The sequence below is a fragment of the Nymphalis io genome, chromosome 23 (assembly GCF_905147045.1).
Source record: "Nymphalis io chromosome 23, ilAglIoxx1.1, whole genome shotgun sequence".
Classification (NCBI taxonomy): Eukaryota; Metazoa; Arthropoda; class Insecta; order Lepidoptera; family Nymphalidae; genus Nymphalis; species Nymphalis io.
The window spans coordinates 6,381,265-6,404,360 of record NC_065910.1 but is presented as its reverse complement, the minus strand read 5'-3'; the positions used below and the strand labels follow the sequence as shown (position 1 = coordinate 6,404,360).

Below are 23,096 nucleotides of genomic sequence, written 5' to 3'. Positions count from 1 at the left end.
CTCCAAAAGTAAATAACATTTTACAGTAAAATCATTTATCAATCTTCTATATTTTATAGCTTATTTTTTATTCGATTCAAAAATGTAGGTGGCTATATCTTCCACGTGTATGTTTCATTTGTTACCGACTTCATACAATTTTAACACCCAATCGAGTTATTCTTCAAAGTTGATTGAATGTTCTGTTATTTATTTGGCTATCATATATTCATATATTTATCAGTTTTTTCTAGAATGCAAGTATAGTTTGACATTCACACCAATTAAATTTCGTATAGTCTATTCCAATCAGAGTAGGATGATAATTAAATGTATGTATTCTGAATGGAAATCAACAAATACTAATTTCACACTTTTTATCCTTTATAAAACACTGCATAAGGATTACCTTATGCAGTGGCATATTAATGCCTTATAACAACACAAAAAAACACTTACTCACTCAAAAATTATAATTATATCATTCGATAATCGTAGATTCAAACCCAGCCACAATTTTCATGTGCTAAATTTGTGTTTATAATTCATCTCGCGCTCGGCGGTGAAGGAAAACATCGTGCAAAAACTTTCATATTTCTAAATACACTAAAATTCTAAATTCACAGACTTACTTTTTTATATCATTTGAGTTTAGACAAAAGTTAAGCATCCTATCATTGTAGTCAACATTTTAAGTTTATTAAGTGATTTTTAATCTGTCGCATTTTACAATACAAGAGGAATTAACGATGTTTTTTACGATTGGTAATGACAAGTAATTACGAACCGTAAAAAAACAATTCAGCACTTTACGGTCCCTTAAACTTTTATGAGTTGCTATCTTTTTACAGTGGTCTGTGCTACGTCGTTAAAATAATTGAATTTGTTCCTTTTTTTCAAATATGTTTTCAAAACGTTAAATTACTTATTCAAAAAAACAAAACGTTATTTTTTATTTATTAAGTATGTTTTTCTCGCATGTTGAAGACGAGCTGTGTATGATATATGCCTGTAGACAAAGTCTTATATAGATGATTTAATAGTTACTATAGTTCTGAATTACAATATCCTTTGTGCCACCCATAACATAAGCTGCCATATAATATAACTTTTCTAGTTCTTTTTCGTATTTTATTATTAACACTAAATATTAAATTCGAATCATTTGTTAAATTATATGTCAATACAAAATTGAATATGAACTATTTTCAAAAAACTTTTTTCTGTATATAGATAACGCAATGTTCAAAAAATACCCATGTCAAAACGCTTGTTAAATCCCAGCTGTCATCATATATTATATTCTTACAAGATTTATTTTAATAATATATACTTTACATAAAAATATAAATGAAGCAAACTTTTTAATGGACGATCAAGAAAAAACTGAACGCAATGAAGAAAATACTACGAAAGAAGAAATAAGTAATGGAAGAGAAAATGTAACTAAAAAACCGATTGGCCAAATCATTGATGACGCTGGTCCATCAAGGGTCATAAGCTTACCTGGAGCTGTCCCACACTGTCTCAAAAATAGCACTAGACTTAAACCAGGAGTGTCGAAATCGGAACATAGCATACGACAAATTATCACAACCAAAGATGTCGCTAATGCACTAAGACTTACTTCAGTAAACTATGCACCCAATCAGGCGCAAAATATTGACTTGAAAGAACTTAAAATACCTATTCTAGATACAAATGACAAAGAAAATGATGATATAACATTAATAGAGCTAAAACGTTTCATGGCGTCTTGTTTCAAACTAAACAAAGATGTATCCAATTTAAATGAAACATCGAATATAAATGTACACGCCGCAATAAGTACGATTACAAATAATTTGGTACAGAACGTTCCAGATGTAAGTCTTACAGCCACCAACGCAACTCTTAATAAAACATTAGTTACAAATACAGACATTAAGCAGCCAAAAGTAGTCGAGGGTAATAAAAATAAGCATTCAGACAGTTTTACTGAGAAATCAGATTTCGCAGTGACACAAAGAGATTCCCTTTCAAGTATTGGCTCGAATGTTTGCAGAATTTGTATGACTAGAGGAAGGGAGAGGTGAGAATATATAATTTTAATCGTAAATATAAAATCTCTTTTGATGATTCAAACGTTTATAAGTCGAATTTTTTCGCTTAACATTTGGACGTCCAGTTAGCTGAATCAATTTGGCCAATTTTTAAAACAAATGTAATAGTCAGTAGGGTTTAAATGTTTGAAGCTTATTCCACCACACTGCTCCAATGAAGGTTGGTGAATTCACATGCGGCATATTTTCATCCGTATTATTTTTCATAAAATATCGAAATTTTCTAAAATCAGTTTGAAACCGATATTTATAAACAGCTTTATATACCACTACTGTACCAGAAGTAACATAATTATCAGGGTTGCTTGGGTACGGAAGCTTCATTAAGAGCCGTCGAATGAGTTTGAAATTGCGTTCGACATTACTGAATTATTTTCGACATACTTGCCTAAAAAGCTTTTTGGAAAACAGTTTTAACATATCTAAAAAGAAATGTATAAATATTGATTAAAAGTATCGTATTAATAAGTTTCTAATGTTATCAATCTCATCTCATCTCAAGTGAAGTCATTTTAGGAGAAGTTTATGTCACCTAGTACTTTAAAAAGATTTCTAAAATTATTATTATCCATGTATAATAGTATCTAATTACTATCATCCCTATAATTACACTAGATTCGTTATCAAAATTCTTAGTAAAAATATATCGATGATTATATTCGCATACAAAAAATAACTTTTTTTATATATATACCACTCGTTTTTATTAGTTTTCTATATATTCATCCCATTTAGTTGATACTCTGTAGAGAGAAGAGTGTAGTAATTGTAATGAATATTATATTCACAGTACAGTAACAGCCTGTTAATGTCCCACTGCTGGGCTAAGGCCTCCTCTCCCTTTTGAGGAGAAGGTTTTGGAGCTTATTCCACCACGCTGCTCCAATGCGGGTTGGTAGAATTCACATGTGGCAGAATTTCAATGAAATTAGACACATGCAGGTTTCCTCACGATGTTTTCCTTCACCTTTAAGCACGAGATGAATTATAAACACAAATTAAGCACATGAAAATTCAGTGGTGGCTTGCCCGGGTTTGAACCCACGATCATCGGTTAAGATTCACGCGTTCTTACCACTAGGCCATCTCGGCTTATATATTTCTCACATATAATTAAGCCGTACTAAAATTGCTCAATTTTTGACGATTGCAAGGGATATAAGTCTGTTATAAGACGTTCGCTTTAAGCAATACTGATCAGAACTAAGCTGATATAGAATGGAACGTTTCACAGTTTTCAAGAGAGATAATAAACATAGTTTTTCTATTTTTAATCTTTCAGATTAATATCGCCTTGCAACTGCAAGGGATCCTTGGCAAACGTCCACCTCTCTTGCTTGCAAAGGTGGCTTAATCAAGTGGGCAGGAACCACTGCGAGCTTTGCGGTTACAGGTGACCTTAATATCTTTTATTTCAGTAGTTTTAACCCGTGACTTCGTTTATATTATTTTTTATCGTCTGTAATACCAAAAGTTAAGTAATTTATTTTGATTAATGGCTTTATTTATGCTGACTTTGTAATCATGAGCATTCATTGATCACTAGTTATTCTACTTGTTATATGAAACAATTATAACTATTCCAAAAACAAATTTAAAATATTCAACATTCGTTCGCAATCATCATCGGTGGTATTCACGGTTGTATTACGAAAACGCAATCAATTAGTTATATAAAAGAAATAAATGTAGAATGGTATTACATATATATTATACAAATAGAATGTATATACAAAAGAGGCATCTTGCGGGCCGGCAAGGCGGGGGCGGCTAGTGCAGAACATTCTCGACTGTACTAGCCGTCGTCGCGTTTCGACTCCACTACCACTTACCATCAGGTGGAGTGGAGTCATTTGTTTTCCCGGTATATATAAAAAAAACGGAAAAGCCTGTGAAGAAAGAAAAAACAGTAATGTTTTTGTGTAGCCTATTCCAATTAAAGACAAACCATTGTTTTCCAATCATAAACAAACCATTGGTTAATGTATTCAATTATATATGCCAATAGCTCTGCGAATGCACTAAAAACAGTTCTTGATTAATATATATTTGTTAATAATACAACACTATTCCACCGAACCAAATGTTCAGTTCAATTTAAGTTCTAAAATAAATACCATTTATTATTATTCAAGCTCTCGACCAATGATAATACGTCAATTCAATGTCAGAGATGTTTATTTGTCTTTATTCTTCTTGTGGTTGGAACAGACTATATATTTACTATTATTTGGGGATATGTGACATCATCATTGTGAAGAATCGCTTATGTAACGGTTATAATGAATCACCATAGACAATATTTTGTATTTCTGAAATAGCTTAAATTGAGATGAAAAACACATAACAGTCAAATATTCGAATTTCAATTATATTCGTTTTTTGTGTGACGTGTTCATTGATAAATTATTGAAAATTTAATAAACCAATCCGATTAGCAGATTCGGTAATTAAACAGTGGAATGACTACTGAATTTATCTTCATTGCACAAAATGTGCCCTGAATGGGACAAATAATTGAATACCATGCAATGAATGCAAATAATACGGAGCAAATAAGAGTATGTGTGGCGCAAACTTACGACTTTTTTAAATTTGGAATGTTCGTTAGATTATAATGATATGGGTCGCAAATTCAGATCGAAATATTCTAAATCTGTCTGTTTATTGGTAAATAAGGTCATTTTCAAGGAAACTTCTTCGCGAACACGATTGAGGAGGTATTTAAGAGAATTTAAATTTGGGTTTGTAATTGTCAAACAAAGAAACTATTTTTTTTACTCTTCGAGCAGAGCAGAGCTTGTAGTTGTGTTAGTAGGATAGGAACACCATTGCAATGATTGAGTTTCAATTCTATTGCGAAAATGTCAATTTATTAGTAGAATTAGACCCGCAGATATCGTTACACAAAAAGTACGCAATTGACAACACTTACCAGAAATTATTTTAAAAACATAGTACTTACTGATGATATTACCGTAACCGTAACCGTAACAGCCTGTGAATGTCCCACTGCTGGGCTAAAGGCCTCCTCTCCTCTTTTTGAGGAGAAGGTTTGGAGCTTATTCCACCACGCTGCTCCAATGCGGGTTGGTAGAATTCACATGTGGCAGAACTTCAGTGAAATTAGACACATGCAGGTTTCCTCACGATGTTTTCCTTCACCGTAAAGCACGAGATGAATTATAATCACAAATTAAGCACATGAAAATTCAGTGGTGCTTGCCCGGGTTTGAACCCACGATCATCGGTTAAGATTCACGCGTTCTTACCACAGGGCCATCTCGGCTTCTGATGATATTAGCATCTATATTTAAAAAAAAAGATATTTGATGTAATTTGAAGAAATTTTTCGTATCACCCTTATTTAATGGACTAAACTCACACTAAACTAGTTGTAAAATTCGACTATTCGACTACGGCGGCTCAGTTACTTTGTATTTATAATATAATAATAATAATAATAATATCCTGGGACATTTTTCACACACGGCCATCTGATCCTAAATTAAGCTTGTACAAACCTTGTACTATGGAAACCAGACAACTGATATACTACATATACTACTTTTCTTATGTAAATACTTATATAGATAATTACACCCAGATTTCTGTTTGTCCTGAGAACAGACATGTTCATGCACACAAATGTCTGTCCTGGGTGGGAATCGAACCCACAACTTTCGGCGTGAAAGGCAAGTGTTCTACCAACCACGCCAACCGGCTCGTCAAATAATAAAAAAATATAATTATTGATTAGTATATACGAATAACGGCTATCAAGAGATTGTGCTATGTGCGTAAATAACGTTTATTTCAATTTTTAATTAATTTTAATATACACATAGTATCTCGTCTGCGATGCTGTAAAAGCTTTTAAAACGAATCTCGCCAGTAATATTTCATTAGTAAAACTTATTTAATGGCCCCAATCGTAACAGTTGTCCGTAGATAGCAGTTCGCTTGTTCCAATTTTAAAGATTGAATTTCGAAGAACTTTTACTTTGTTTGTGTATTTTATTTATACAATTATAGAATAATACATATATAAATAATTTGTTTATGTATTTATAATTTATATACTCAAAATAATTCACTTATATATAATCGTCAGTCCATTTATCATATCCGTATAGTATTTACATTATATGTGTATAATTCTAATTAAAAATTAATAAGGATTTCTAAGTAAATTTTAAGAACGGCTTATTTTTTATATCAAAATAAGAATAAAACATATAAAAGTATTTGATTTAGGTATAGACAAAAAGCCAATAACATTGGTAAGTGGTCACCCCCGCTGATAGACGAACACTGAATGAAATTAATCACTAGTTTCTGCTCGCGGCTTCACCCGCGTGAAAGGGTATTAGGTATCCTATGTCCATTTCTATACCCCTGACAAAGTGTATACAAATTTTCATAATGAACCATTGAATAATTAGAGAATTACAGCTTATTTATTTATATGCTTGGTCGGTATCTACTTACTGGATTGGATAATTTTTGTTAGTTTTGATCAAAGAAAAAAAAATAGTTGATCTATGAAATAAAACCGTGATAATAAGAAATATCAATCCGATATTCGGTCCCGATGGAACATTTCAAGTATCGCTAAAAGATGTGTAGGTTAAATGAGAAAACGAACTAAACGTATCATTTTGTTAATTATCTTTGTTCATTTACAAACAATCAAGAAGCAGGATTAAGACATTTACGGATACATTGGAAGAACAATCTGATGGAACGGACGTGTCTGTGAGGCAGATAAATCACATCAACTAATTGCGGGAAATCGAACTGATTACGGTTGAACCGAGACGATCTACCGTGCACGTTCGAGTATCCGAACTGCTGAATTAAGGGTTGCCATATATAATATTTATTTATTTTATGTTTGAATCTAAAAAAAAATATTAAATGTTTCATGAATATCTTACTTAAAAATTATTTAAATTTTAAGTAAGATATGCAATTAGTAAGAGATAAAATTATGAGTAAAAAAGTTTTATTAAAAATAAATAAACTGAATTGCCTGCGGCCTTTTCCGTTTAATCACCGAAAAATGAACTAGCTCTCCGGTCACTGGAGTCAATACGACAGATACAGATACTTCCTTTTTTATAATATTACTTAATATTTTATTTGTTTGATAAGTAATTGAATCTAGTTTTATTTAGTTGGTTTTAAACTATTACAGCGAATTTTTATGCTCTCTTTTGCGGTCCTCGAGAGCGAAATTCCGTAATGTTGAGCAAACTAAATTTATGATTTTTTGTTTTGTTTTCAAGATATTAACATAAGTTACAAAAAAGTAACATTTATATAAGTGATATTAATTATATTTATCGCGGAATCTTAATGTACTTACCTTATTGCTTTGTTATTATAATATAGGGAAAACAAAACCAATAAGTCTACGGTAACTACCTTACCTATTTACACATAAGTATACATAACTCACTTTTTTAACTTTGACTATTTATGTAATGGCATCAGAAAAAAATATATTACACAAAACAAATTAGAATTTTTTCTCTGGCAACCCTTACAGATAAAATATTGGCGGTCGTTTCAATACCGCTTTTAACCAGTTCCCGATTTTCCTCGGTCTGCTGGCGATCGAAACTCATTAAACACTTGAGACTAGATGTTAAATAGTGTTAACCTCAGACCTAGATACAATTTATACACTATCTAGTTATCTTTACTTCTGCAATTTATAGTCAAAAAACATGTTCAAATTAAATAAGTAATTTAACGAAAAAAATGTTAAAGACAACATTAAAAAAGAACCTAACCACAGATCCTTAAACTTTATCAAACATTACCTTGATCGAAAATATTGATTAAAAAAATTGTACTTTTTTTATAGTTATCCGGCGATTCGCACGCCCCGTTACACAGTCCTCCAAGCGCTGCGGCTGTGGTTCTGCAATCCACGAAATAGGAGTCATCTACAGGTGAATATTATGCGGCATCATACGGCCATATTATTTCGTATCTGTGGACTTTTTGTTGGTAGCACCAATTCACGTATTGAAAAAAAAAAAGATGTCAAAACTGTCGATGATGATGTATTCTAATTTTTATTAGAATACATTTAGTTTTCTAAAGTAACAACTAAATTATCTTAATAGTTTATTTTGTAGTTTATTTGTAAAGCTGGTACTTAAGATACGCCAACGTTCATTTAATATTAATTTTATCCGTGCAGTGACGGAGAAAGAATACATTTCACTGCCCCTCTCTTTCCCATGGGTGTCGTAAGAGGCGACTAAGGGATATCTGAGCGACCATCTGCTCATCTGGTGGTAAGATGCTAACATCCGCCTGGCTTGTTACCACCGTACGCATGGTGAAAAACTCGTGAAGTGGCTTGCAGCCGCGTTTCGAGGTCAGCCAGCGTACAGCCAGAGCCCGAGCGAGTATTGCCGCGATGGGTGTTGGTCCAATTGGAGATGGCTGTTGAACCAATGCCGGGGGAAACTGTATTGACCTGCCGGACAGGGAGACCCGAAGAAACGGCTGTTCCGCTGGCCGCCCGTGGCATAGTACAGGGGCCCAAGCGTGCCTAACCAGCTCGTGAGGCTGCCCCACCAGGCCACGCATAATCTCGGGGTGGACCGTCGTGCCGGTTGGTGACCGGTAGGTGGGGTCCCGGCGGCCACTTCCGGGGGGGTTCGGGGGCCCTTCCGTCCGGCGGGTCAGTGTATTTTTCCTTTCGGCAACCACTTGGGGAAACACGCCTCCACGCTTTGCCCATCCCTATCGTGGCAATACATCGCTCGCTTCACGTCTCTTTTCCATTCTATTTTTCCCAAATGGCGCAACAAAACAGAAATAACGGTCGTACAGCGGTGCACACCCCCACCATACCCTCGCTGTTTGAGGTCGAGTTCTCTAACTTCCGAGGACTCCACACTAACCTCAACGCTGTCCACCACCATCTCGAGACAGCACGGCCAGCAATGTTGTTTCTCACGGAGACACAAATACTCCGTCCTGCCGATACCTTAATTATCCCGGCTACACGCTTGAAGAATCCTTCAAAGCGAAAGCCGGAGTATGCTTGTTCGTCAGGACGGATGTTTGCTGTCACCGACTGCGCTGCTTGGAGGACCCCTCCTTCTCCATGTTGGTGGTACGTGTGGACCTGGTTCGTCAGAGCCGAGTCTACGTGTGCCTCTACAGATCCCACAATGGTGACTTGGAGACAAGCCGATTATTTGACCATCTTAGTCGGGTGGTAGATGCTGCGCAAGAGCAATTTCCTAACGCGGAATTGGTGTTTTTGGGGGATTTTAATGCTCACCACGAAATCCCTCCTCCTCCTGGTTGAAATCCCTCAAAACTGACCATGCTGGAAGGACTGCTCATGCTTTTGCTCTCACACATGATTTGACCCAACTGGTTGATCAGCCCACCAGGATCCCAGACATTGATGGGCAAGCACCTTCTCTACTGGACCTTCTGCTGACTTCTCACCCGGTGGAATATCAGGTTGTGGTTCAGGCTCCTCTTGGCTCTTCGGATCACAGCCTTATTTCTACCAGAGTGCCACAGGCCAAGCTGCCGCCACTAGCGGTATGCAAACGTTGCGTTTGGCACTATAAGTCGGCGGATTGGGACGGTATGCGCGATTACTATGCGTCGGTCCCTTGGAAGGAACGTTGCTTCAGTGGGAATGACCCGACAGCTAGTGCCGATGCTGTTGCTGGCGAGATCATGCTGGGAATGGAATACTACATTCCTAGCTCAGATCTCGTCAGTAGGAGTACGCGTAACCGTTGGTTCACTCGTAAATGTACCGATGCTGTATCAGCTAAGCAGGCGGCATATCGCAAGTGGATCAACGGCTGCATTGGCGGGGCATCTAACATTGACTCACTGAAAGCAAACTATAATAAAAATTCCAAGTCCTGTAGAAAGGCATACACGAGAGCGGATGCACAGCGCATTGTACAGATTGGTCATGACCTTGTTTCGCATCCTAGGGGCTCCCGTAGCTTCTGGCTTCTGACCAAGTCTGTGCAAAACAATTTCTGCCAACCTTCGCTGCCACCGCTCAGAAATCCGGACGGATCGCTAGCTCACAGTCCGCAAGAGCAAGCTGATCTCCTGGCTAAACTCTTTGCCGACAATTCCGTCATCGATGATTGTAGTGCACTGCCACCTACAATACCTGCATGTGGCCATACGATGCCTGACATTAAAATCAGGCAACGTGATGTGCGTGCGGAGCTGCAATCACTTGATGTACGGAAAGCTAGCGGTCCCGATGGAATACCAGCCATAGTGCTGAAGAAGTGCGCAGCGGAGCTGTCTCCTGTGTTAACGCGCCTGTTCCAACTTTCTCTCTCTTCGGGAAGTGTGCCGGAGGCTTGGAGAAGAGCTAATGTGCAAGCGGTTCCCAAAAAAGGGGATCGGTCTGACCCGGCAAATTATCGGCCAATAGCTATCACCTAATACTTTGTAAGGTGATGGAACGGATTTTAAACAACCAACTGATCCATTACCTAGAAGATCACTCTTTAATTAATGATCGTCAGTACGGGTTTCGACCAAAACGGTCCACAGGTGATCTTCTAGCGTACGTAACGCACCTCTGGGGTGAAGCTATCGACAAGCATGGAGAATCGTTGGTTGTCAACCTCGATATCTCCAGGGCTTTCGACAGGGTCTGGCACAGAAGTCTTCTCTCCAGGCTGCCGGCATATGGTCTGCCTGCTCAGCTATGCACCTGGATTGCCAGCTTCCTACACAAGCGTAGCCTTCGTGTTTTAGTTGATGGTTGCGCTTCACAATTCTATGTAGTGAATGCTGGGGTCCCCCAGGGATCTGTGCTATCTCCCACACTCTTTCTTTTGCATATCAATGATATGCTCTCTCTTGGGAACATACATTGCTATGCAGACGATAGTACAGTGCATGGTGGATACCACGGACGCGCAGTGGCTGGGCGAGCGGAAATTGAGGAGAGGCGGAAGGATCTTGTCATTGAACTCGATAGGACGTTAGAGCTCATCGCCAAATGGGGCTCTGATAATCTTGTTGAGTTTAATGCCAAGAAAACACAGGTATGCGCTCTCACGGCTAAAAAGTCAACATTTTCCCCCCTTCCCTCCCTCTGTGGTACTCCGCTGGTGATGCAAAGTAAAATCGCCATGCTGGGGATTGACGTTCGCTGCGACCTTAGTCCAAGGGATTACATCGAGGCTGTTATAAAAACAGCTTCACGGAAACTCGGAGTTCTGAACAAGGTGCGGCGCTTTTTCACGCCACAACAACTGTGCCTGCTGTACAAAACACAGGTACGGTCTTGCGTGGAATATTGCTCGCACCTTTGGGATGGCTCCGCTAAGTACCTACTTGAGGCCTTGGACCGGTTGCAGCGACGTGCCGTACGCATTATTGGCGACGTAAATGTCACAAACACCCTTGAACCTTTACAATTGCGTCGTGAGATAGCAGCACTGAGCGCTTTCTATCGACTGTATCACGGCGAGTGCTCTGAGGAATTATTCTCTCTAATTCCTGCTTCCCCCTTCCTTCTTAAGTCCACGCGAGCTGGTTCTCGATGTCACCGCCTAACTGTGACAACAATTCCATCGCGAACAAAGAAATTTGGCAACTCCTTTCTTTGTCGCACTTCCAAAAAATGGAATTCCTTACCAGCTCACGTGTTCCCCTCCTCTTACAACCCGGGTTCCTTCAAACGAGGCGTGAAGAGGCATCTTGCGGGCCGGCAAGGCGAAGGCGGCTAGTGCAGAACGTTTTTCCCGTCTGTACTGGCCGTCGTCGCGTTTGGACTCTACTACCACTTACCAACAGGTGGAGTAGAGTCATGTGCCCTCCCGGCGAATATAAAAAAAAAAAAAATAATAATAATATTCATGGGTATAAAAAATATTAAATACGCTTTGTATTTAAAAATTGGCACAATAGTTTGATTTATATTTCCAAATTTTATATAACGGACCTCTTTTGATATCCTTCATTATTATTTTTATTTCATCTTCAATAACGAGCGATACCAATCTTAGCGTGTTTGTTATATTTAAAATGCTTTTTCGAATTTCATCAATCCCTTTTTTTAATGTGTGTTTAATAAATTATAACCAGGGATCGTTTAGGATTTATGTGCATATAAAGATTGTAGTTTTTTTTTTTAATAGTATCCGGTTCCTTTCTTGTGTCATGGTCACATTAATTTCAGCCCATTTTACTTCGCGTACCATTTACGACTGCTCGACCATCCGGCAATACATCTTCGAATTTTTGTCCGCACTCTGAATTTTTTGTAACAATTTTTTCGAACGCTCGAAATGGTACTGGTAATGGTACGTTTCTAAAAGGCCATTTATGTCGTTACATTTTTGTTTACGATTTCAACCCGATACAATCTAAATGATTCTTCCTAAGCATATTGATTTGGTACATTTTTAATTTTAAGTCTACTCACAAACTACCCATTCTATTAAAAAATAACGCTATGATTTATAGTGTTTAGCTTTTGAACATGAAAAATGTTAGAAATATAACATATTATGTCATTTTTATTGAGGTCAATATTAACAGTGCAATCCATTATATCTTAGAAATGAATTCGTACACACTTATACACATTTTATTAAGAGACTTCGGTATTGTCTATCGATATTTAAAGTAATATATAAAATAAAGAAACGTGTAGAAACTTTCGAAATGTGGGCATATAGACGTATGTTGGCCATTAGTTGGACTCAAAATGTCTCGAACGTGGAAGTTCTGCGACGCGTCTACCAGAAACGGCAACTTTTGGAGACTGTCAAGAATAGAAAAGTTGCATATCTCGGACACGTGCTTAGGCATGAAAGATATGAACTTTTGCAACTCATTATGTTGGGAAAAGTTGCTGGAAGGAGAGCTGTTGGTCGCAGAAAAAAGTCTTGGCTGTGCAACATCCGAGAATAGACGGGAATCTCGAGAGCTGCCGAACTCTTTCGCCTCGCGAAGAACATGAAGGAGTATTCAAAGCTGACTGCAAACCTTCGCTAGTCGGAGTGGCACTCGAAGAAGAAGATAAAATGAATATAATTTGATTGAATACATTTTTAAATAGTATAAAACAAACTCTATTTTCCTCTGTATGTTTCTCCACTTACTTCTAGGACCAAGGTTTTTTTTTTTTATATATGTCCGGGATGGCAAATGACTCTACTCCACCTGATGGTAAGTGGTAGTAGAGTCCAAACGCGACGACGGCCAGTACAGTCGGGAAGTTCTGTACTAGCCGTCACCGCCTTGCCGGCCCGCAAGATGCCTCTTCACGCCTCGTTTGAAGGAACCCGGGTTGTAAGAGGAGGGGAACACGTGAGCTGGTAAGGAATTCCATTTTTTGGTAGTGCGACAAAGAAAGGAGTTGCCAAATTTCTTTGTGCGCGATGGAATTGATGTCACAGTTAGGCGGTGACATCGAGAACCAGCTCGCGTGGACTTAAGAAGGAAGGGGGAAGCAGGAATTAGAGAGTATAATTCCTCAGAGCACTCGCCGTGATACAGTCGATAGAAAGCGCTCAGTGCTGCTATCTCGCGACGCAATTGTAAAGGTTCAAGGGTGTTTGTGACCTTTACGTCGCCAATAATGCGTACTGCACGTCGCTGCAACCGGTCCAATGCCTCCAGTAGGTACTTAGCGGAGCCATCCCAAAGGTGCGAGCAATATTCAACGCAAGACCGTACCTGTGTTTTATATAACAGGCACAGTTGTTGTGGCGTGAAAAAACGCCGCACCTTGTTCAGAACTCCGAGTTTCCGTGAAGCTGTTTTTATAATAGCCTCGATGTAATCCCTTGGACTAAGGTCGCAGCGAACGTCCATCCCCAGCATGGCGATTTTGCTTTGTATCATCAGCGGTATGCCACAGAGGGAGGGATGAGGGTAAAATGGTGACTTTTTCGCTGTGAGAGCGCATACCTGTGTTTTCTTGGCATTAAACTCAACGAGATTATCAGAACCCCATTTAGCGATGAGCTCTAACGTCCTATCGAGTTCAATGACAAGATTCTCCCGCCTCTCCTCAGTTTCCGCCCAGCCACTGCACGTCCGTGGTATCCACAATGCACTGTACTATCATCTGCATAGCAATGTATGTTCCCAAGAGAGAGCATATCATTGATATGCAGAAGAAAGAGTGTGGGAGATAGCACAGACCCCTGGGGGACCCCAGCATTCACTACATAGAATTGTGAAGCGCAACCATATACTAAAACATGAAGGCTACGCTTGTGTAGGAAGCTGGCAATCCAGGTGCATAGCTGAGCAGGCAGACCATATGCCGGTAGCTTGGAGAAGACTTCTGTGCCAGACCCTGTCGAAAGCCCTGGAGATATCGAGGCTGACAGCCAACGATTCTCCATGCTTGTCGATAGCTTCACCCCAGAGGTGTGTTACGTACGCTAGAAGATCACCTGTGGACCTTTTTGGTCGAAACCCGTACTGACGATCATTAAATAGACAGTGATCTTCTAGGTAATGGATCAGTTGGTTGTTTAGAATCCGTTCCATCACCTTACAAAGTACTGAGGTGATAGCTATTGGTCGATAATTTGCCGGGTCAGACCGATCCCCTTTTTTGGGAACCGCTTGCACATTAGCTCTTCTCCAAGCCTTCGGCACACATCCCGAAGAGAGAGAAAGTTGGAACAGGCGCATTAACACAGGAGACAGCTCCGCCGCGCACTTCTTCAGCACAATGGCTGATATTCCATCAGGACCGCTAGCTTTCCGTATATCAAGTGATTGCAGCTCCGCACGCACATCACGTTGCCTGATTTTGGTGTCAGGCATCGCGTAGCCACATGAAGGTATTGTTGGTGGCTGCGCACTACAATCATCAATCACAGAGTTGTCGGCAAAGAGTTTAGCCAGGAGGTCGGCTTTCTCCTGCGGACTGTGAGCTAGCGATCCGTCCGGATTTCTGAGCGGTGGCAGCGAAGGTTGGCAGAAATTGTTTTGCACAGACTTGGTCAGACGCCAGAAGCTACGGGAGCCCCTAGGATGCGAAATAAGGTCATGACCAATCTGTACAATGCGCTGTGCATCCGCTCTCGTGTATGCCTTCGTACAGGACTTGGAATTTTTATTGTAGTTTGCTTTCAGTGAGTCAATGTTAGATGCCCCGCTAATGCAGCCGTTGATCCACGCGCGATATGCCGCCTGCTTAGATGATACAGCGTCGGCACATTCACGAGTGAACCAACGGTTACGCGTACCCCTATTGATGAGATCTGAGCTAGGAATGTAGTATTCCATTCCTAACATGATCTCATCAGCAACAGCAGCGGCACTAGCTGTCGGGTCATTCCCACTGAAGCGACGTTCCTTCCAAGGGACTGACGCATAGTAATCGCGCATACCGTCCCAATCTGCCGACTTATAGTGCCAAACGCGACGTTTGCATACCGCTGATGGCGGCAGCTTGGCCTGTGGCACTTTGGTAGATATAAGGCCGTGATCCGAAGAACCAAGTGGAGCTTGAACCATAACCTGATATTCCACCGGGTGAGAAGTCAGCAGAAGATCAGAAGGATCCTGGTAGGCTGATCAACCAGTTGGGTCAAGTCGTGTGTGAGAGCAAAAGCATGAGCAGTTCTTCCAGCATGGTCAGTTTTTACTGGTGGTAGGGCTTTGTGCAAGCTCGTCTGGGTAGGTACCACCCACTCATCAGATATTCTACCGCAAAACAGCAATACTTGATATTGTTGTGTTCCGGTTTGAAGGGTGAGTGAGCCAGTGTAATTACAGGCACAAGGGACATAAAATCTTAGTTCCCAAGGTTGGTGGCGCATTGGCTATAAGCGATGGTTGACATTTCTTAGAATGCCAATGTCTAAGGGCGTTTGGTGACCACTTACCATCAGGTTGCCCATATGCTCGTCCACCTTCCTATTCTATAAAAAAAAAAAAAAAAAATTTCAACCAAGATTCATGGTGAGCATTAAAATCCCCCAAAAACACCAATTCCGCGTTAGGAAACTGCTCTTGCGCAGCATCTGCCACCCGACTAAGATGGTCAAATAATCGGCTTGTCTCCAAGTCACCATTGTGGGGTCTATAGAGGCACACGTAGACTCGACTCTGACGAGCCAGGTCCACACGTACCACCAACATGGAGAAGGAGGGGTCCTCCAAGCAACGCAATCGGTGACAACAAACATTCGCCCTGACGAACAAGCATACTCCGGCTTTCGCTTTAAAAGATTCTTCAAGCATGTAGCCGGGATAGTTAAGGTAGCTGGTGTCGGCAGGGTGGAGTATTTGCGTCTCCGTGAGAAACAACATTGCTGGCCGTGCTGTCTCGAGATGGTGGTGGACAGCGTGGAGTCCTCGGATGTTAGAGAACTCGACCTCAAACAGCGTGGGTATGGTGGGGGTGTGCACCGCTGAACGACCGTTATTTCTTACTTGCGCTACCACTTCACGAGTTTTTCACCATGCGTACGGTGGTAACAAGCCAGGCGGATGTTAGCATCCTACCACCAGATGAGCAGATGGTCGCTCAGATATCCCTTAGTCGCCTCTTACGACACCCATGGGAAAGAGAGGGGCAGTGAAATGTATTCTTTCTCCGTCACTGCACGGATAAAACGTTTGCACGGTTTGCGTTTAAAATTAGTAATTATATTATAATTAGTATTTACATTTTCTCCAATTCATTATTAATTCTTATTCCGATAAATATGTTAATTCTACACTATACTATTCGAATGCATACTTTAGAAGATGACGCCGATTTCAAATTAAGTGAAACCAAAAAAATCACCGCGAAAGGGGCGGTTGGATAACTGTAACAATAAAATTAAAGACACCGTAAACAAATTTTGATGTGTGTTTCATAATAAAATTACGACTCAAGCCAATTGCTGTCCTTTAATTACAGATGTTTTAAAGAAATATCAATTTCACATCGAACTTTACTCAGCATCAACCACAAATAGGTTTTACAACACCTAGATATTAACTTTGACTAAACAGGCCCAACCTGTTTAACTTTAATTAACTTTTTAATATAGTAAAACAAAGTTAATGAAACTGTAATATTAAACGCGAAATATTCAATACCGCATTTTATAAACGATACATTCTATAGCTAATTAGTATAATGATTGAATTAAATTATAAATTTGAAATACCAATTATAATTATCTATCCAAAATGTATATTTTATGATCATAATGCGAAAGGCAGAAATTAAATGCGTTTCGATAAACGCATAATATTTCATTGTACCATTACGCGTAAGTACACGTCTTTTGAATTGGCATTTTTAAATTCTCTATAATGACGCTCCGTTTAATCTCGGAATGAAAAAATATAATTGAGTAGGTTTTCAATCATCCCAGCTCATATCGGAACTTGAATGAATATAATACTAATATCACAATGGATTGTGATACTAGTTGCAGGAACCAGTCTGGTCTGGCATCTGTTCGCAAGTTTCAGCTTCAAGGATTAATCCAGAGTATATTAGCCAGATAGAATTGACAGTTTTGCGTATGCAGTTACTACTTACGGTAATATAAGACAACTTATATTTCAAAGTCACTGACACACACTTCGAATCAATGAAGAAATCATCTGGAGTCTACGAAGTCAAAAAGTTTTTAATCCTAAAAAGTAAACTGTGATACTACCTGGTAATAAACATGCAGACACATAAAAATTACATTATAAGAAAAGTAAAAAATAGCCGTAATACACTCGTACTTCAGACGTATATAGGAAATGTAATAAACACCCTGAATGATAGTGCTCTAATAACTTTTCCGCGTAAATTGCTGTTCAATTTTGGCACCTTGTTACATTAGTGCCCGGGGCAGCTACTCCGGTTTGATCTCCCTCTACATCTGGGCCTGTGTCTCTACTCTGTGTAACCTAACACTACCAATACCATATAACAATTCGAATAACACAACTAAAACGTTCGACTTATGAATAGTATCCGAAATAGTTATAATAAAACCAGTACATAACAAATACCAAATTCAAATTTGCAAAATTCCGGAGCTCCTCAACCCGACAATATTTTACCCACGACCGCAAGAGGTCGTAGTCGCCCGCCGACCGCGTTAAAGATGGCGTCTGCCATCTGACGTGACAAGAGAGCATATTGAATTTCTGTATCGCTCCTGTCACTTATTAAATTACAGGAGCTCTAAAATGTGCCCAACATTAATTTGTCTGACATTTACGTAAACAATGTAGACATGGATTAAGCATGCTCTGTTATTTAGATAAATCGAAAGCCAGGAAACATTAATGAGTAAAATAAAATGTAAACGCTGTTCCTTATATACGATTTTTTTTTTGCAATTTAACCATTAAGGTATAGGCAAATAAGACACGTGTCTGATGTTATGTACCTTGAATCTATTATTATGTTATAATACTGACTCACACAAACTTCGAACCAGAACAAAGTGTTAACAATTGTGAAAAACATTTTTTATTTGGCGTTTACGGTAGATGGTAGAATAACAGATGAATTTATGTTACTTACTTTAAGCAGTGTTCAATCAATCAATCAACAGCCAATCGTTGTCCACTGCTGAACATAGGCCTCTCCCAAGGTGCGCCAAAGCTCCCTGTCCTCCGCCTTCCGCATCCAGTTGGTGCCCGCCACCTTCTTAAGGTCGTCGGTCCACCTGGCTGGAGGGCGCCCTACGCTGCGCTTGCCGATTCGCGGTCTCCACTCTAGGACTCGTCTGCTCCAACGGCCATCGGTCCTACGACATACGTGACCAGCCCACTGCCACTTCAGCCTGCTAATTTTGCAAGCTATGTCGGTGACTCCGGTTCTTTTCCGGATAATCTCATTTCTGATCTTATCCTTCAAAGATACTCCGAGCATAGCTCGCTCCATAGCACGCTGAGCGACTTTGAATTTGTGGACTAGTCCCGCAGTTAGTGTCCACGTTTCGGCACCGTATTGATGGCAGGTAAGACGCATTGGTTGAAGACTTTCGTCTTCAAACATTGCGGTATAGACGCCTTGAGGACTTGACGAAGGTTGCCAAATGCTGCCCATCCCAAGCGAATTCTTCGATCGGCTTCCTTCTCGAAGTTGTTCCTACCGACTTGTATTATCTGTCCTAGGTAGGTATATTCACTAACAACTTCGAGAGGTTTCCCCTCCACGTATATCGGTCCCGGCACGACATGCCTATTGAACATGACCTTGGTCTTGTCCAAGTTCATACCGAGACCGACACACCGGGAAGACTCGCCTAGGCTACGCAGCATTTCGGTGAGTTGTTCCAGCGACTCTGCTATGATGACGATATCGTCGGCAAATCGAAGGTGTGAGATGTACTCGCCGTTTACATTGACTCCATACCTAGTCCAATCCAGCGTTTTGAAAACGTCTTCCAACGCGTTGGTGAACAGTTTCGGGGATATTACATCCCCCTGTCTCATCCCTCTGCGCAGTTGGATCGCCTTCGTCTTACAGTCCTGGATGTGGACAGTCATTGTAGCGGCGTTGTACAGACATCTCAGTACCTCGATATATCTCCAATCGATATGACATCTCTGCAATGAGTCGAGCACTGCCCAGGTTTCGATGGAGTCGAAGGCTTTCTCGTAGTCCACAAATGCCATACACAGCGGCTGATTGTACTCTTCGGTCTTCTGCACAATCTGCCGAACAGTATGGATGTGGTCCACGGTGCTGTAGCCTGATCGAAAGCCGGCTTGCTCTGGGGGCTGGAACTCGTCAAGTCGTCTGGCGAGACGGTTCGTGACGACTCTTGAGAACAGCTTATACACGTGACTCAGGAGGGAGATTGGTCTGTAGTTTTTCAAGAGGGTTTTATCACCTTTCTTGAAAAACAGTACCACCTCACTCCCACTCCACGTTTCCGGGGTCTTGCCATGTTGGATGACGGAATTAAAGAGGCTTGCTAGCTCTTTCAGGACCGGAGTCCCGCCTGCCTTAAGCAACTCTGTTGTGATTCCGTCATCTCCCGGAGCTTTGTTGTTTTTAAGCTGTTCTAGAGCCGCCCTAATCTCTCCTTGGTCAACGACCGGGAGCTCCTCGGAGTAATGGCGCATAAGAGGGGCGCGCTGGTCATCAATACTGATTCCCACGGGTTTATCCGATCTTGAAGAGAACAACTGCCCATAAAACCTCTCTACTTCTCCGATAATCTCAGGCCTAGAGGTAACGACCCCACCATTTTCAGTTTTAAGTTTTGTCAGACGCGGCCTCCCAAACTTGCGAGCGAACACTTTCGATCCCCGATTTTGCTCAATCGCAGCCTTGATGGCACGGGTATTGGAGCGTCGGAGATCGCGTCGCGTCAGCGTTTTTATTGTTCGGTTTAAGGCCTTATCTGACAAAAACGATGGTAGTTCTCGTCGTTTTCTCATGAGCTCGAGTGTCTCAGCAGAGAGTTTTGGTGCGTTGTCTCTTCTCTGTGGCGGAAAACACTTGCGGGATGTGTTTTGCAGTATTTTGACCAGCGTGTCGGTTCTCTCATCAATGCTGCTTATGGTTTCCAACGCGGTGAATTGATTTTGAAGTTCCATTTGGAACTTTTCGGAGCCTTGAGCAGCTTGGAGCATGGTAGGTCGGAGAGTAGACCTCATCATTCTCGATCTTTCGGCTTTTAAGTTGATATTTAGAGTGCCTCGAACCAAGCGGTGATCACTTCCGGTATTAAACCTGTTGATCACTGAAACATCTCTAAATATGTGCCTTTTATTCGAAATGATAAAGTCTATCTCGTTCCTTGTCACGTTATCAGGGCTTCGCCAGGTCCACCTCCTCTGAGGCTTTTTTTGAAAGAAAGTACTCATCAAAAAAAGCCCCTGCGCTTCGAGAAAGTTTACCAGCATTTGCCCCCTGTGATTTCTGCAGCCCAAGCCGTAAGGTCCGACTTTCGATTCACCGCTATCTTGTACTCCCACTTTAGCATTAAAGTCTCCCATAACAACATTGTAGTGGGCCCTCGAGGTGTCGTTGAGGGCCTTTGCGATGTCCTCGTACATCACTTCGACCACATCATCAGAGTATGTCGAAGTTGGCGCATATACCTGTACGACTTTCAGGGAGTACCTGTCGGAAAGTTTTAGGACAAGGTACGCTACCCGGTTCGACACACTACTGATTTCCACAATGCTTCTAATGAGATCCTTTTTGACTAGAAAACCGACACCACCCTGGGAGAGGTTATCACCTTCGCGGAAGTAGAGTAAGCAGTGTTGCCTTTACTTAATGTGCTCACGAACTTCTTCAGAGAAATCGTTGTGGAAGTTCCAATCTGCCCGAACGAAGCGTTTTAATCAACGTTTCTGATATGTGAACAATTTACCAGCTTCTGTGTTTCTTGTCACATTTAACCTGTATCCTAGACCTCATCATTGTCTTTTAGATATGACCGTCGCCTTTTTGGCTTTTAGAATGGATTTTTCTCAGTCTTAGCTGTTCTTTAATATTTAAAACAAAGAAGAATACCGTGAAATATTAATATTGAAAAATGTAAATTCACTCCATGGCATTTTTTTAATATAACGGTTTTACCTACAAATATTGTTTATTTATTAGGGGATGATTAGTCGAAAAATATTTATTATTTTTTCGAATATCAAATCAATGATGAAAGAAAGAGAAATATAAATGTTTAACTATAAACTCGCTATGCAATTTTTATAAGTAAAGCTGTATATGTATATCGTCTATTTCTATAATGAACGTATTACCGTAAAGTTAATATTACGTATTTTCGTATATTATTTGGAACTCATGGAATTATATATTTTAGTATAATATATTCATCTTTTCTTTCTTATTGTGTACCAAACCGCTACAACTGCCAATGTCAATTTCTATGATCAAAGATTGTCTGTATGAAATCGTTTTCTTTGCGATAAAACCGCCTTTGTACATATTCCTTAACATTATTTTTTGTTTATAATTGTTTTTAATGTTTTGAAAATAAACATCACTTAATTTCATTGATTTGATACTGCACAGTTGGTAGTGGAGCTTTTTACAAGCTCATCTGAGTAATGACTTATAACAAATTCTGCACCCAAACGGCAACACTTAATATTATTGTGTTCCAGTTTGAAGAGTAAGTGAGCCAGTGTAACTACGGGCTCAAGGGACATAGCATCTTAGGTCCCAATGTTAGTGGTCCATTGATATAAAGAACGTGATATTTCTTTTATCGTGATTTTATCTATTTATCATCAGATAGCCCATTTGCCAGTATTAGTATGCCTAGTACATATTTTTACTGTAAAAAAAATTAACAAGTCGTTTCTTTTCAGTCCGATTGCCTGATATTTTGGCTGATTTCAACAGTGACAGCCGGCTTGCTGGCAGTATGCATCGTTGGCACGCAATATTTTGTGACTGAGGGTAACAATTTTGGTAAGCCCGATGCCGTTAGAAAAAATGAAGGTTTGTTTTTATTTATTTGTTTTTTTTTTTTTTTAATTTTTAATGGCATCGGATTAATTTTATTAACTATTTAATGAATAGAATTTAATACAGCGGTATATACTAATACATTTGTGTTCGTTTATAAAATAATTAAAAATATAAATGTTTTTTATTTTCATATATTAGGTTTCAGTGGTCACCACCGCCATACTCATTGGCGCTGTAAAAAATATTAACCGTTCCTCATATCGTCAAGATGTTATGACCCTTGTGCTCACTCACCCTTCAAACCGGAACATGATAATTCTAAGTATTGCTGTACCGCCGTAAGCAAGTGTGTTACCAGTCATAAATATTTCTTTTCCTTTTTAGGTTTATCTCATCGTATCACAGAAACGGCGATGGATTTCTTCATGGCAATAGTTCTATGTGGCTATTCAGTGACAGTATATTTCCTATGGAAAGATCATTACGTAATGTGGAACCGTTGGCGGAGGGCAAACGTCAACGTGCAACTATTATTAACCCCCGATTCGAACCCTGTGCCGTTTCTTCCAAGGTCTAGATATAATGTTGTTTGA

The 23,096-nt window shown here is 39.9% G+C and overlaps 1 protein-coding gene across 1 annotated transcript; it reads left to right on the top strand.

Moving 5' to 3' along the window:
- The first annotated feature begins 1,284 nt into the window (after positions 1-1,284).
- On the top strand, positions 1,285-23,096 carry LOC126777542 (uncharacterized). The gene is made up of 5 exons (XM_050500596.1): positions 1,285-2,050; positions 3,364-3,474; positions 7,957-8,044; positions 22,401-22,533; positions 22,888-23,096. The coding sequence occupies exons 1-5, from the start codon at positions 1,347-1,349 to the stop codon at positions 23,094-23,096; spliced, it is 1,245 nt and encodes a 414-aa protein (XP_050356553.1). The 5' UTR covers positions 1,285-1,346.